The sequence below is a fragment of the Takifugu flavidus genome, chromosome 5 (assembly GCF_003711565.1).
Source record: "Takifugu flavidus isolate HTHZ2018 chromosome 5, ASM371156v2, whole genome shotgun sequence".
NCBI lineage: Eukaryota > Metazoa > Chordata > Actinopteri > Tetraodontiformes > Tetraodontidae > Takifugu > Takifugu flavidus.
This window is the reverse complement of record NC_079524.1, coordinates 17,880,059-17,892,667: the sequence shown is the minus strand read 5'-3', so window position 1 is coordinate 17,892,667 and position 12,609 is coordinate 17,880,059. Positions and strand designations below refer to the sequence as shown.

Here is a 12,609-nt window from a genome sequence, read left to right as displayed (position 1 = left end):
TGACTTTGGAATGAGTCTTAAAACACTTAAAATCAAATGAATAAAATGTGCCTTTTTAAAAAAAAAAAAAACATTTCTATTTTAAAGCACTGAAAGTTCTGTTATCCTTCAGGATATCACCATCACTCTCCTCCTGACTGTCTTTTTTCTAGTGGGAAAACACCAGAATTGCAGTGAAAATATAACATTAACAAGGTTTATTCATTTAATTTTTCAAGTTTGGCGGGCCGGATTAAAACGTTTAACGGGCCGCGTGTGGCCCCCGGGCCGTAGTTTGCCCATGCCTGCTCTAACCCTAACCCTCTAACCCTAACCCTCTATCCTTAAACCCTAACCCTCTAACCCTAACCCTAACCCTAACCCCCTAACCCTAACCCTAACCCCTAACCCTCTAACCCTAACCCTCTAACCCTCTAACCCTAACCCTCTAACCCTAACCCTCTAACCCTAACCCTAACCCTCTAACCCTAACCCTCTAACCCTAACCCTCTAACCCTAACCCTCTAACCTCTAACCCTAACCCTCTAACCCTCTAACCCCTAACCCTCTAACCCTAACCCTCTAACCCTAACTCTAACCCTAACCCACTCCCACCTGAAGTCAGCTTGCTACTAACTGACTGGAACATGTGGCCAGATGCCCCGTGTCACCGGTTTACCCCAGTGGAAACCATCCTTCCCACTTCTGTGGTGGTTGGTGCTGCCGACTGCAATCTTTTAGAATATTTGGAGTGATAAAGCTGATTGGAATATACACGAGAGTGTAAATAAGAACCTGCCCCCAACACAGCGAACACTCCTAACGTGTGTTTGGACTCCAAGGTTCTGGGTTTGGTTTGGGTGCTTGTTTCTTGGAGTTTTGTGGGGCAAACGGAACAATATTAGGAAGTGCTGATAACAACAGATATCAATCGTAAGCTGGAACAACTGTGTCAAGGCTCTGAGATGGGACACATGACTCAGCGGGACATGTCCAACCTGGTCCTGAGCACTGAACGTTATCTGATACCATGTCTGTGAGAGTGTGAGGCATTCTCGCTGTCTGTCAGTCGACCTTGGTGACAGGGCCACTTCACCGGGCGGGGTGGGGGGGGTTCACCACCGCGGTGATAGCGCCGCAGCCTTGTAGCTCTGCTCTCATATATAGAGGCTGTGAAAAGTCAACAGGCAGAAATCCAGCTCTGACTCGAGCGATTCCAGTGCCCGACGTGCTTTTACCTCCTCCTGCAACCCAAAATGCTGCCTGCAACCTTTAAACTGTGCGCTGGCATCTCGTACCGTCATATGAGGAACATGACAGGTGAGTGAACGTTCACCTTAGCTTGGGCTCTCTGCTGCTCAGCACTTGTGTTGGGCTGAACGGGGCAACAGTTTGGCTCAGAAAGGCCACGGACCGCCTCAGAGGACTTGATGAGTCGCGATGGGACAGCCGAAGACAGTCTTTCTCTGAAGTCCTTCAGCCTATCGTTATTTTACGTTGATTATTTCTTCGATTGTTCAGTTTTACGTGTAAACGTTGGGTTTTATGTTGGGTTTTGGGTTGCGTATAAGCTGCCTGGTAATGTTGCACGTCCAGACCTTAGCTAGGCACGGTGCCAGTCCTAACCCTGACCCCTGACCTCTAGCCCAGCACAGCCATGAAATGAGGGCAGGACTGTGTCTACACCATGTGGAACAGCACCGTTAACAGTAAATGATATTGTTTCTGCTGATCCAACCTCTTGTTTGATGCTAAAAACATCATTCTCAGTAGAAACACGGGCTAATATTCCTGTTTGCATGACATCACCCTAATTTCTGGTTAGGGTGATCATGCTTGATGTAACTGAGAGTGAGTTTAGGGATGTTTATCTGGCGGCTCCACCTAATCCAGAATCAACCCAGATCGCTAGCGTGTGGCCCTCAACAGAGGTGCCTGGCAGGATGAATGCAGCGTTCCTGTGAGGTGACTCTGGAAGTGTTCCTCTCAGGTTTGAGGAAGAACGCCATGGTGGCCATCCACCAGGAGCTGAACAGGCTGACAGACTCGGGCCACAGCAACTGGATCAGTCATGTGCACAGAAGAAGTTCTCTCCTCGGTGAGTCCTGGGACCATCAGCTCAGGGTGACGGTGGGTGTTTGCAGCTGCTCGACCTGCTTTATTTCAATAGGTTCTATTAAGGAAGAGACGTTCTCCAAGGAAGAGCTGAGCTACGTGAGACAAGGGGAGGAAGCCCTGCAGAGGGCCATCGTCATCCTCAGTGACCAGGAAGGGTGGACTGTTGAGACTGTGGCGGTGAGCACACACACACACACACACACACACACACACACACACACACACACACACACACACACACCACACACACACACACACACACACACACACAAATGTCTGTTTTGAATATCCAACAACACCGGTTGGCAAATATGCACCTAACTTCATGTTAAATAGTCCTGATTGAAGGAAGAATTTCAGCTGGTCTTGTCCAATGTCCTTCAGGCCAATGGGGACAAGGTCCTGAGTAAGACGATACCTGACATTGGGAAGGTCTTCAAGTTGGAAGTGGTTCTGGAGCAACATCTTCACAGCCTTTATGAAGAACTGGTGGGAAACATGGAGCAAATGGGGGAATGGAACCCTCACGTCAAACAAGTGAAGGTCAGAGGCACGATCACGCAAAAGCCCCCTGTGGTTGACCCATCCTGGGAAATCTACTGTCAAAAACTCCCCAAATTATTGTATGTTCTCGTCTTCTTAACTGCTTCATCCCGAGGAGGGTCGCCAGTTCATCGAAGGGCCTTATACTGTTTGGGCATTTGTTGGTTGGGTGCCTTGCTCAAGGGTAGCACGGCCATGCCCTGAAGGTGTTCTGGCACCGGCCCCACTACCAGATCCTCTTCCATGTTTTCTTGGGGCTGGAACCCTTCTTGGCCCATCAGAAACTGTGATTGTTCTTGAGGGAAAGACTATTGATTGATTGATTAATGGTTTGGTTCAAATCCAAAAGATGGGGTCACCACTTTCCTTTTCCCTGAAAGAAAACTCCTCCACCCACAGATCCTTCAGAGGATTGGTCCAGAGACAATGGTCACCCATGAGATTTCTGCCGACACACCCGGGAACGTGGTGGGAGCGCGAGACTTTGTCAGCGTGCGCTGTGCTAAGCGTCGAGGCTCCACCTGCTTCCTGGCTGGGACGTCCACGCAGCACCCGAAGATGCCCGAGCAGAAGAGCATGATCAGGTAGGCGTGTTCACATCCAACCACAGTTTAACCCCTCTAAAACGGACCAGTAAGGGTTGCACCGGGTATGTTCCAGAGCGGAGAACGGGCCCACCTGTATAGTCATGAAGCCTTGTTCCGAAGACCCAAATAAGACGCAGTTTACCTGGTTGCTCAACGTAGATCTAAAGGTACGAGTTGCACGGCCTCTCCTTCACACAGTTCCTTTATCTGATCATTCTGCTCGTGTGCTGCTGCTGTCCGCAGGGCTGGATCCCCAAAACAATCATAAACAAGGTGCTCTCACAGACCCAGGTGGACTTTGCTCAGCACCTCAGGCAACGAATGGCTAACAGCGTTTCCCTGGAGACGGCTCCCGTCTGCTGAACCAACACTCCAACACTGTGCTCAGCATCCTGCTCGCTATTAACTCATAGAAATCTGTCTGCATTAGAAAATCCAGATGTTTCAAGCGGTTTAAGATGACGGGGATGCTGGTCAGAGAAAGGTCTTGGTTGTCCCCTAGGTTGGTCCACATGATCAGCAAGATCAAAGGGATTCTGTCCTTCTGCTGTCAAGTTGTGCTTTTTGTGGGTGTTTTATTTATTCATACTGATTATCCATCAGGGCAACAAAGTGCTCAAATGTGGCTGATATTTATGTCTTTAACGTGATTTCAATGGGAAAAAACGAAACTGTTGTTGATGTTAAATCCCTCCGTCATATGAAAATAAAGACCTAGTGACAAACCTGCAAAGAGTCATATTCAACTTATTACAAATGTTAGAAAACGGCTACTTTCTGTCAGTGTACATATATACACGCACACGCACACGCACACGCACGAGAGAGAGAGAGAGAGAGAGAGAGAGGTGGCAGGTTCCTTGCTCACTCGCCTCAGAGGAATGACGTAATGGAGATGTTCGACACAGGAAACTACAATTCCCAAGATGCACCCGGAAATTACCGTGTCCAGCGGACGGGGGAAGGGAGGCTGAGATTGGAAGGAGAAGCAGTCAGAAACAGGTATTTTTATTTTATATGCACCGTACACGATGAACACACTGGCCAGTGCGTGCGGGTGTGCGCGGTTTTATACGCGTGTACGTTTATATGCGCTCCATTTGAGCGGCTCGTATCCAGTTGTATGGACTAGCCCGCTAGCTTGACAGCTGAGGGGTTTGTGTGTAGCCGAGGTCTCCAGTAGATGATCTCCAGGACTCGGTTCTGGACGGTTCTGCTCGGTTGTGCGTAGGCGCTGCTTGGTTAGCTTCAGGAGAAGCCTGAGCTGCGTGTTTGGGACTCCGGGTCGCTAGCCGACATGTCTGTCGGTGCTTGTTTCCTTCAAACACCGTCAGCAAACGGGCTCATCCCGATGTTAAAGTGGCCATCGGTGCTAAAGGTCCGACTGACAGCGGTCCGAGGAGCCCCGGGGCCGACCCACGTCGGTGTGTCCTGATGTTCCGCCATTAAGCATCAGTGATGAGAGACATCAAGGCGAAGAGATGAAAGACGGCTCCAGCACGCGCCGCAGAATGAAGGGTGTTGCGAAAGCAAGGCAACGTCCTCGCGCGCCACATTCTTCTGAAGAGGTGCCTGATGGTCCCCCGGGGAATGTTCTGCCAGCCTTTGGTTCGGGCATCTTCTAGATGTCTGTGGTGTTCATGGCAGCAGTGGACACCCAGATACTTGATGTTCTGGGTCACCGTTCTGGATCCGACTCGGGTGTGGGGGTGACATCGAGGCCTTGGTCTTCCCAGAACTGGGAGTTGTGATGAGAACAGACCCAGGGCCCACATGATCCATCAAAGGGTGTGAGGGTCTCGCCTCGCTAGCAGATCCGTCTGGAGGCCAGTCGGACCCACAGACCGTCAGTGCTGTACTGCCAGGCTTCTCCCGTGCTGGTTCTGTTCGCTGCCAGTTGGACTGCACGGTGCCAGGCTGCCAGCACAGACCTCCTCTGTGGCTGTCTGCCCTCATGGAGGCTGGTTCTGATGGACACCAGCTGGAGGGCACTCTGCAGAACGTGGGCAGGGTTCTTCCTCGTGTACCTGCTGCTGGGTTCTGGTGCTCCTGTGGTCCCTGCACCTACTGTGCTGGCCTGTGTTCTGCTGGAGCTGCTGCAGGACCTGCGTCGGTTCTGTGGGCTGCAGATAGCTCGGGTTCCCCCAGTGAGGAGGGGAGATGTCAGCCTAGCCAAGAACCGCCCCAGAGACAGGGAGCTGGACTGGGGCTGGCTGGACAGGTTGGGTTCCTGCTCATGTTCCTGGGACGGTCAGGAACCAGCCTACGTCCAGTCAACCCTCCTTTTATTGGTGTTCCAAACCTTCATGGCAGTGATCATTTGTTCTCCTTCTCCAGGAGACTGCAGCTTTCCGTGAATGTGCCTTCCCGAGTCCTCTCCCGAGGGGTTGGGGCAGGAGTGCTGCAGGTGGAGCTCCTGAACCTCTCCTGACCCTCTCCTGACCCTCTCCTCAACCTCTCCTTGGTGGCAGTGGAATGACCTTCTCAAGCCGTGTCATCGTCTGACGGCCTAGAGGAGTGAACACACCCGCCAGGCTGACCCGTGGAGGAGAGCAGCCAGATTCCATGGGTTGTGTGTGTTGACTGGTCACCCCTCCTCCACCTCTAGACTAGCACCTGCTCCAGGATCAGACCCTGGCCCGACTTTGACCCTTAAAAAGAAGAGAAGAAGATAGACGTGTACGCTGGCTCCAGGTGTGCAGTAGAGTAAATCATGGAGGTCCTTCCAGCACCACATTGTGGTCCATGACTGCAGGAGCCTGTGGAGGCCACTACCAGGAGCCTGTGGGGGCCACTACCAGGAGCCTGTGGAGGCCACTACCAGGAGCCTGTGGGGGCCACTACCAGGAGCCTGTGGAGGCCACTACCAGGAGCCTGTGGGGGCCACTACCAGGAGCCTGTGGGGGCCACTACCAGGAGCCGTCTAGCCCACCAACACATGTGCAATGGAAGAAGGCGCTGATGTCACATCTGGCACAGAGGTTTGGTGACTGCACCTTAGATGCTCTCTGTTCTCCTGCCGGACCTTCCCCAACACTGTGTGTGTGTGGTGTGTGTGTGTGTGTGTGTGTGTCTGTGTGTGTGTCTGTGTGTGTGTCTGTGTGTGTGTTGTGTGTGTGTGTGTGTGTGTGTCTCTGTGTGTGTGTAGGGCTCAACTGAGTTATCCTGTGAATGTAAACCATTAGAGGAAATCACCAATGGACACTCCAACCTGAAGTCTGTGAGTGCCCCCCCCCCCCCCCCCCCCCCCCCCACACCACACACACACACACACACACCACACACACACACACGCCTCAGATCTTCCATTGTAGGCCTTGAGTTGAAGGTGTCCTCTTTGGTTCTTCAGGTGAGGAACGGCCTAGTACCTGGTGGTGCCGGTAGGGACCCGGTGGTGCCGTCAGCCGCCCTCACACCTCTGCCGGTCCGTCCCTCTGGTGCTTCACCTCCACCACAGGTGGAGAGCAGCCGCGGATCTGCTGCGGATCTGTAAAACTCTTGTGTGACTTTCCTCCAGATCTCCACGCTGAAGCAGAACGGTCTTCTGCAGACCCTGTCAGCCGGGGGGGGCCAAGCCAAGCCTGCAGGTAACTCCTGTGGAGTGTCCACAATGTGGTGCTCCTGTGGCAGCTGCTCTAGAACCTGGTGACAGTTCAGTTTTAGCTGGTGGTTTAGTAGCACCTCCAGGACCGTTCCTGGACTCATGGCCCCAGACCACCCGGTGACCTTCCTCATGTCTGTCACTCTTCTTCGTTCGTTAACTCGTGTGACCGGCTTACTGGTCTTGACCCGTTTCCTCTGAACACCTGCTGCATGTGTGAGACACCTGCAGCTTCTGATGTCACCTGAGCAACATTTGCCTGAATCCTTTCAGAAGAAAACCCCGAGTTGGAGAAGGCCCGGCAGGAGTGGGAGGCCCTGGAGAACATCCAACCAGGTCAGCAGTTTCTCCTGACGCCAGCTAAAGGCTGGACTGATCTCAGGTTCTAACAGAGTCCCCTCTGGATCGTGTCCCTCAGCTCTCCCCGAGGACCTGAACCCAACACCAATCATATCTTTCAACGAAGCCTTGCAGTACTTCCAGACCACAGATCTCGGAGACGTGCGGGTAAGAACTGCTGCTGCCCTTCTTAAGTACGAGGACACGGGGAGGACGCAGGTAGGACACAGGGAGGACACAGGGAGACGCAGGTAGGACACAGGGAGGACACAGGGAGACGCAAGGTAGAACACAGTGGAGGACACAGGGAAGGCACAGTGGAGGACACTGTGGAGGACACAGGGGGGACACAGTGGGGGGACACAGGGGACAGGACGCAGGGAGACACAGGTAGGACACAGTGGAAGACACAGTGGAAGACACAGAGGACACAGGGGACACTGGAGGACACAGGGAGGACGCAGGGAGACGCAGGTAGGACACAGTAGAGGACACAGTGGAGGATGCAGGGAGACGCAGGTAGGACACAGTAGAGGACACAGTGGAGGACACAGGGAGACACAGGTAGGACACAGTGGAGGACACAGGGAGGACACAGTGGAGGACACAGGTAGGACACAGTGGAGGACACAGGTAGGACACAGTGGAGGACACAGTGGAAGACACAGGGAGGACGCAGGGAGACACAGAGAGACACAGGAAGGACACAGGGGGGACACAGTGGAGGACACGGGGGACACAGGTAGGACACAGTAGAGGACACAGTAGAGGACACAGTGGAGGACAGCCAGTCAGAGGGGTTGAGGGTCACGGTGCACCCACCTTTGTCTCACTAACAGAGGTCCAGTCCAAGGCTGTTGGACCTGGGTGGACACTCATGGAGAAGCTTTATGAGTGGAGCTAGAGCACCAGAGGAGGTGGGGCAGCAGGTTCCTGGTCAGGAGCAGCAGCTCACCTCACCAGACCGCTAGAGCCGGCTCCTGTGAGGCCTGAGCTTGGCCTTGGACCCCCCCCCCCCGAGCATCTCTGTAGAGACTGAAGATCTGAGCCATCAAAGTGTCCTCCTCAGAACCCAGCTCCTTACAGAGTCCCGCTCACCCTCCCATAACATGTAGAGGACCTAAACATGTTCCAGGATCTAGGAAGTGGCTGGAAGCAGCAGCAGCTTCTTCTTCTTCATGAGCGTCTGAGGAGCAACTGATGAGATCCTCGTTTCCTCCCCTGCAGAAGAGCATCCAGCCGACGGTCCGCAGGACAGGCTTGGCTGCCATCACTCACTTCCTGTTTGGCCCCCCGCGGCTGCACAGGGAGCTGGTGGAGGAGCGGGACCTGGTCTTCGCCATCGCTCAGTGTGAGTGTGGCGTTCATCGTGCCGGCCCCACCACCGCTGACCCTGACCCCTGCTGCACGTGTGTGTCGTCTGTAGGTCAGATGGACAACAGCCAGACGGTGCACATGCGAGTCCTCCAAACCATCTACAAGCGGCTGCTGGGCAGCAGGCTGGATTGTCCTCGCTACGGATCCCACTGGGAGAACATCGGGTTTCAGGGTACGAGATCTTTCCAGACCTTCTGTGCTCGGTGGGGTTTGGACCCTGCGTTCTCTGGCCTGCCTCTGGACGAAGGTCCAGATGGAGGCAGGGCAGGGGTACGCTGTGGCTCCCAGACCTCATGGAGCCACCAAGCCTTCCAACGGGGAGCAGAGGGCCCGTTTAAGCCGCTGGTTCCTTTAACCACCAGCTGAGCAGGAGTTGAGGTGGAGGCGACGGCTGGCTGGAGCTCTCCGCCTCAACAAGACCTCAGACTCTCCCTGACTCTGCTACAGGTACCGATCCAGCCACTGACCTACGTGGAACCGGGTTTCTGGGTCTGATGCACACGTTATACCTGGTGATGGATCCGGAGACGCTGCCACTGGCCCGGGACATCTACAGGTTGTCCCAGCACCGTACTCAGGTATGGAGCTGGGGGGGCTCGGCTCCGTGCTGCTGCTGCTCCTCAACCCCCCGTTTCTGTCCTCCAGAACTTCCCCTTCAGCGTGATGTCCATCAACATGACCCGCATCGCCCTGCAAGTGCTGCGAGAGGAAGCCCTGTCCAAGTGAGTCCACTAACCCTGTGGTGGTGACGAGCTGTTGTGGGTCACGCCGAGGCTGACCGTCTGTGTCTGTGTCTGTGTCTGTGTCTGTGTCTCAGGGAGTGCAACCGCCGGCAGCAGGTGGTCGGCGTCCTGAACGAGTTCTACGTGGCCACCTTCCTGCACCTGTTCCAGCTGTGGAAGGGCCAACAGAAGACCATCGCCGAGTCCGGGACCGTGCTGAAAGGTCAGCAGAGTGGTAGGGACGGACATGGAGGCTGCCGGGCCCAGTACAGACCACATGCTCCGTACTGGTCTGTACCGGTGTGTGTGGACCGGGGTTACATTGGGACAGACACACCAGTCCACACGCACCAGTACAGACCAGCTGGTCCGTACTGGGGTTACATGTGAACAGACACCCCAGTACAGACCAGCTGGTCCGTACTGGGGTTACATGGGAACAGACACCCCAGTACAGACCAGCTGGTCCGTACTGGGGTTACATGGGAACAGACACCCCAGTACAGACCAGCTGGTCCGTACTGGGGTTACATTGGAACAGACACCCCAGTACAGACCAGCTGGTCCGTACTGGGGTTACATGGGAACAGACGGTGAGTTTGTGTTTCTACCCTTTCAGAAGTGGAGCTGTTTGCCAAAAAGAACCCCAAGCAGATGCTGCGCAGGCTGGAGCTCTTCCTGAAGGCCCGGCAGGCTGGGAGCCCCCCAGGAGGCTCCCCTGACCCCCAGGCCCAGCCGGCCTCGCCCGGCCTGGGCCACCATCAGGCCCGGGGCAGCCAGGGGAAGGAGCTGCACTTCACCGGAGTGTGTGACCTCCCCCCAGACATGGAGGGGGAGGCCAGGCTCATCTAAGCTAGCTGTGTTTGAATGTGTGACACCTGTGAGTGTATATTATGGGCTGTGACCCCCCCGACCCCACCACAGGACCCACCGGGACCCCTCCCCGTCCTCTCGCTGGGGCTGCACTTTGATGAGAGAAAGCTTGGCGGTCTTCAGAGTAACTCCTTGCTTTTTTTACACCAGTGATTGATTGAGTTGTGTTGGACCAGGAGCTGGACCAGGAGCTGGACCAGGAGCTGGACCATCACGTGGAGGATCTGATGCACGTGGAAACACACGATGTCACCAAACTCCCAGCCAACGTTTGCACTTTGCCGTAGGGTTAGTCGCCAAATCATAGCTGCCAAATGTTTGTGGACCAGCTGCCCCACTGGACGCCGGTGCTGACCCATGCTAACCGCTCGCTCAGGATGGTCCTAAGGCTCCAGCAGCTTCTGGACCTCCTGAGACCAGGTTCTGTCCAATCAGAGGGCACCACCGGCTTCAGGTGGAGGCCGAGTCTGCTTTATCAGGTATATCGTTGAATGCACAGTGGTCAGGTGACACAGGTGTTCTTTAGCTAGGAGACGCTAAGGACGTCCCTCTGTGGACACAAGGGTGGAGCTGCAGTGAGGAGACCAGTCCAGCGCCCCCTCAGCCTGGGGGGGCGGTCACTTTATGTAGGTTGATGGTCTGGGCTGAGGGACTGAAGGAGCCTCCTCTGACCTTTGACCTCTGAGGCTGAAGACAATAGAAACAGTCTGCATGTTTCACTGGACCCCTCCTGAAGATCTGCTGCGAGCTCTCTCTACATTCCATTACACAGCATGTGATTGTAGGTGTGTGTGTGTGTGTGTGTGTGTGCGTGCGTGCGTGCGTGCGTGCGTGTGTGTGTGTGTGTGTGTGTGTGCGTGCGTGCGTGCGTGCGTGTGTGTGTGTGTGAGATGGACTGAACCAGCTGGTGGCGATGAAGAGCATCTCTATACTACAGGACACGACCCCAGTTATTAATCTGTGATAATCAAACAGAAGTGCTGCATGAAGACAGGAACCACTCCTACCTTCAGGGTGTGTGTGTGTGTGTGTGTGTGTGTGTGTGTGTGTGTGTGTGTGTGTGGTGTGTGTGTGTGTGTGTGACAGGAACTGACCGTGGATGGGGCACCATCTCTGCAGCCACGTCACTTCCTGCTGCAACAGCGCCTCCGGTGGTTGCTGTGTGTCGGTGCTCCTCCTGGGGTTCTGGACCAGGCGGAGCTGCTGAGGTTCTGGTTCCTGAGGTTCTGGTTCCTGTCTTGTGCGGACGTGTCCCATCATTGTAGCATGTTCAGGTAGCACTAGTACTGTAGCATCCTGTAGCCCCTCGTAACGCCTGTTGATGTCACGTCTCGGTTGGTCTCTTGTGTCTGAGTACTAATATAGCACATTTAGAACCTTTTAGTCCCCTCCCGGGGACGACGTCCATTTCAGGGGGACAGTCGAGGTTTTGGACAGGCTCAACAGAATTACTGAGCTTAACCTTGTGTTCTAAGAAGGTGACAGTAAAAGTGGTGCCTACACTCCACGCAGAGCGCTGATCCCTCCTCCTCCCCCCTTGTGGAGCGCATGTCGTTTGTGCCACATCACAGCTCCTGCTGGAGGTGTCCCACAGGGGTGTCCCCCCCCCCCACCTCACCCTTCAGCTCCGCCTGAAGGTGCTAGCTTACCTGACAGCCCTGTTAGCTTCCCCTGTTTGCACAAAGACAATCAGCTGCGGTGGCGTCTCCGGGGCTGTTGGACAGGCAAAGACGAGCCCGGTCCAGGCGGCTGGCTGCTGGGCCAGAAGGAACCCTCCGTCTGAGAGGTGAGGCCCAGAACGGAGGACAGGTTTGGCCGTGCGGCTCTTTGGCTCCCCGTCTCCTGTGCTGCTCTGCTGCCTCAGCTCAGCAGCCAGCTGTGTGCAGCTGTGCACTCTAGATGTTTGCTGCTGCTGCGCGTCATGTGAGGGCTCGTCTCAATAGCCATAAAGTCCACGATGGCTCAGATCCTGCTCCCGGCTCTGCACCGGCGGCGTCCCGCGGCTTTAGCCACGCCCACAGAGGAGAGAGACGCCATAAATCAGGACGTGTGTGGCCGGAGGAGCGAGGGTTGAGGGTACGATTGTGCGTAGGGCATTACACTGAAACGTTGCTTACCTCAAGACAAATGTGTCCTCCCTGTGGGCTCTGACCCACGTGGTGGGACGGCCCATGGAGGACGCTCAGGCCTGTGGAGGACGCTCAGCCTGTGGAGGACGCTCAGGCCTGTGGAGGACGCTCAGGCCTGTGGAGGACGCTCAGGCCTGTGGAGGACCTTCAGGCCTGTGGAGGACCTTCAGGCCTGTGGAGGACGCTCAGGCCCGTGTAGGACGTTGAGGCCCGTGGAGGACGCTCAGGCCCGTGGAGGACGCTCAGGCCTGTGGAGGACGCTCAGGCCTGTGGAGGACGTTGAGGCCTGTGGAGGACGCTCAGGCCTGTGGAGGACATTGAGGCCTGTGGAGGACGCTCAG

The 12,609-nt window shown here is 55.2% G+C and overlaps 2 protein-coding genes across 4 annotated transcripts; both read left to right on the top strand.

Annotated features, from left to right (window-relative positions):
* Window positions 1–559: 559 nt before the first annotated feature.
* Window positions 560–3,960, top strand: star (steroidogenic acute regulatory protein). The gene is made up of 7 exons (XM_057031743.1): window positions 560–1,299; window positions 1,970–2,077; window positions 2,150–2,274; window positions 2,482–2,640; window positions 3,040–3,224; window positions 3,301–3,394; window positions 3,471–3,960. Exons 1-7 carry the CDS (start codon window positions 1,236–1,238, stop codon window positions 3,588–3,590), a joined length of 855 nt encoding a protein of 284 aa, XP_056887723.1. The 5' UTR covers window positions 560–1,235; the 3' UTR covers window positions 3,591–3,960.
* Window positions 3,961–4,089: 129 nt separating this feature from the next.
* elmod3 (ELMO/CED-12 domain containing 3) lies at window positions 4,090–12,058 on the top strand. 3 transcript variants are annotated; one of them, XM_057031733.1, is made up of 14 exons: window positions 4,090–4,229; window positions 5,565–5,921; window positions 5,983–6,208; window positions 6,376–6,447; window positions 6,577–6,651; window positions 6,745–6,814; window positions 7,102–7,164; window positions 7,247–7,335; window positions 8,395–8,518; window positions 8,594–8,716; window positions 8,992–9,122; window positions 9,190–9,266; window positions 9,362–9,501; window positions 9,886–12,058. In XM_057031733.1, exons 3-14 carry the CDS (start codon window positions 6,173–6,175, stop codon window positions 10,116–10,118), a joined length of 1,233 nt encoding a protein of 410 aa, XP_056887713.1. In that variant the 5' UTR covers window positions 4,090–4,229; window positions 5,565–5,921; window positions 5,983–6,172; the 3' UTR covers window positions 10,119–12,058. The 3 variants fall into 3 exon arrangements, with proteins under 3 accessions (XP_056887713.1, XP_056887714.1, XP_056887711.1); XM_057031734.1 differs by having other exon boundaries at window positions 5,565–6,208; window positions 9,362–9,489; XM_057031731.1 differs by having other exon boundaries at window positions 5,565–6,208.
* Window positions 12,059–12,609: the final 551 nt, after the last annotated feature.

Coding starts and splice junctions, on each gene's coding strand:
- star (XM_057031743.1), top strand. CDS start 1,236: ATGCTGCCTGCAACCTTTAAACTGTGCGCTGGCATCTCGTACCGTCAT. Junction 2,078..2,149: donor CAGAAGAAGTTCTCTCCTCG/GTGAGTCCTGGG, acceptor TTATTTCAATAG/GTTCTATTAAGGAAGAGACG. Junction 3,395..3,470: donor TGCTCAACGTAGATCTAAAG/GTACGAGTTGCA, acceptor TGCTGTCCGCAG/GGCTGGATCCCCAAAACAAT.
- elmod3 (XM_057031733.1), top strand. CDS start 6,173: ATGGAAGAAGGCGCTGATGTCACATCTGGCACAGAG. Junction 6,815..7,101: donor GGGCCAAGCCAAGCCTGCAG/GTAACTCCTGTG, acceptor GAATCCTTTCAG/AAGAAAACCCCGAGTTGGAG. Junction 8,519..8,593: donor GGTCTTCGCCATCGCTCAGT/GTGAGTGTGGCG, acceptor TGTCGTCTGTAG/GTCAGATGGACAACAGCCAG.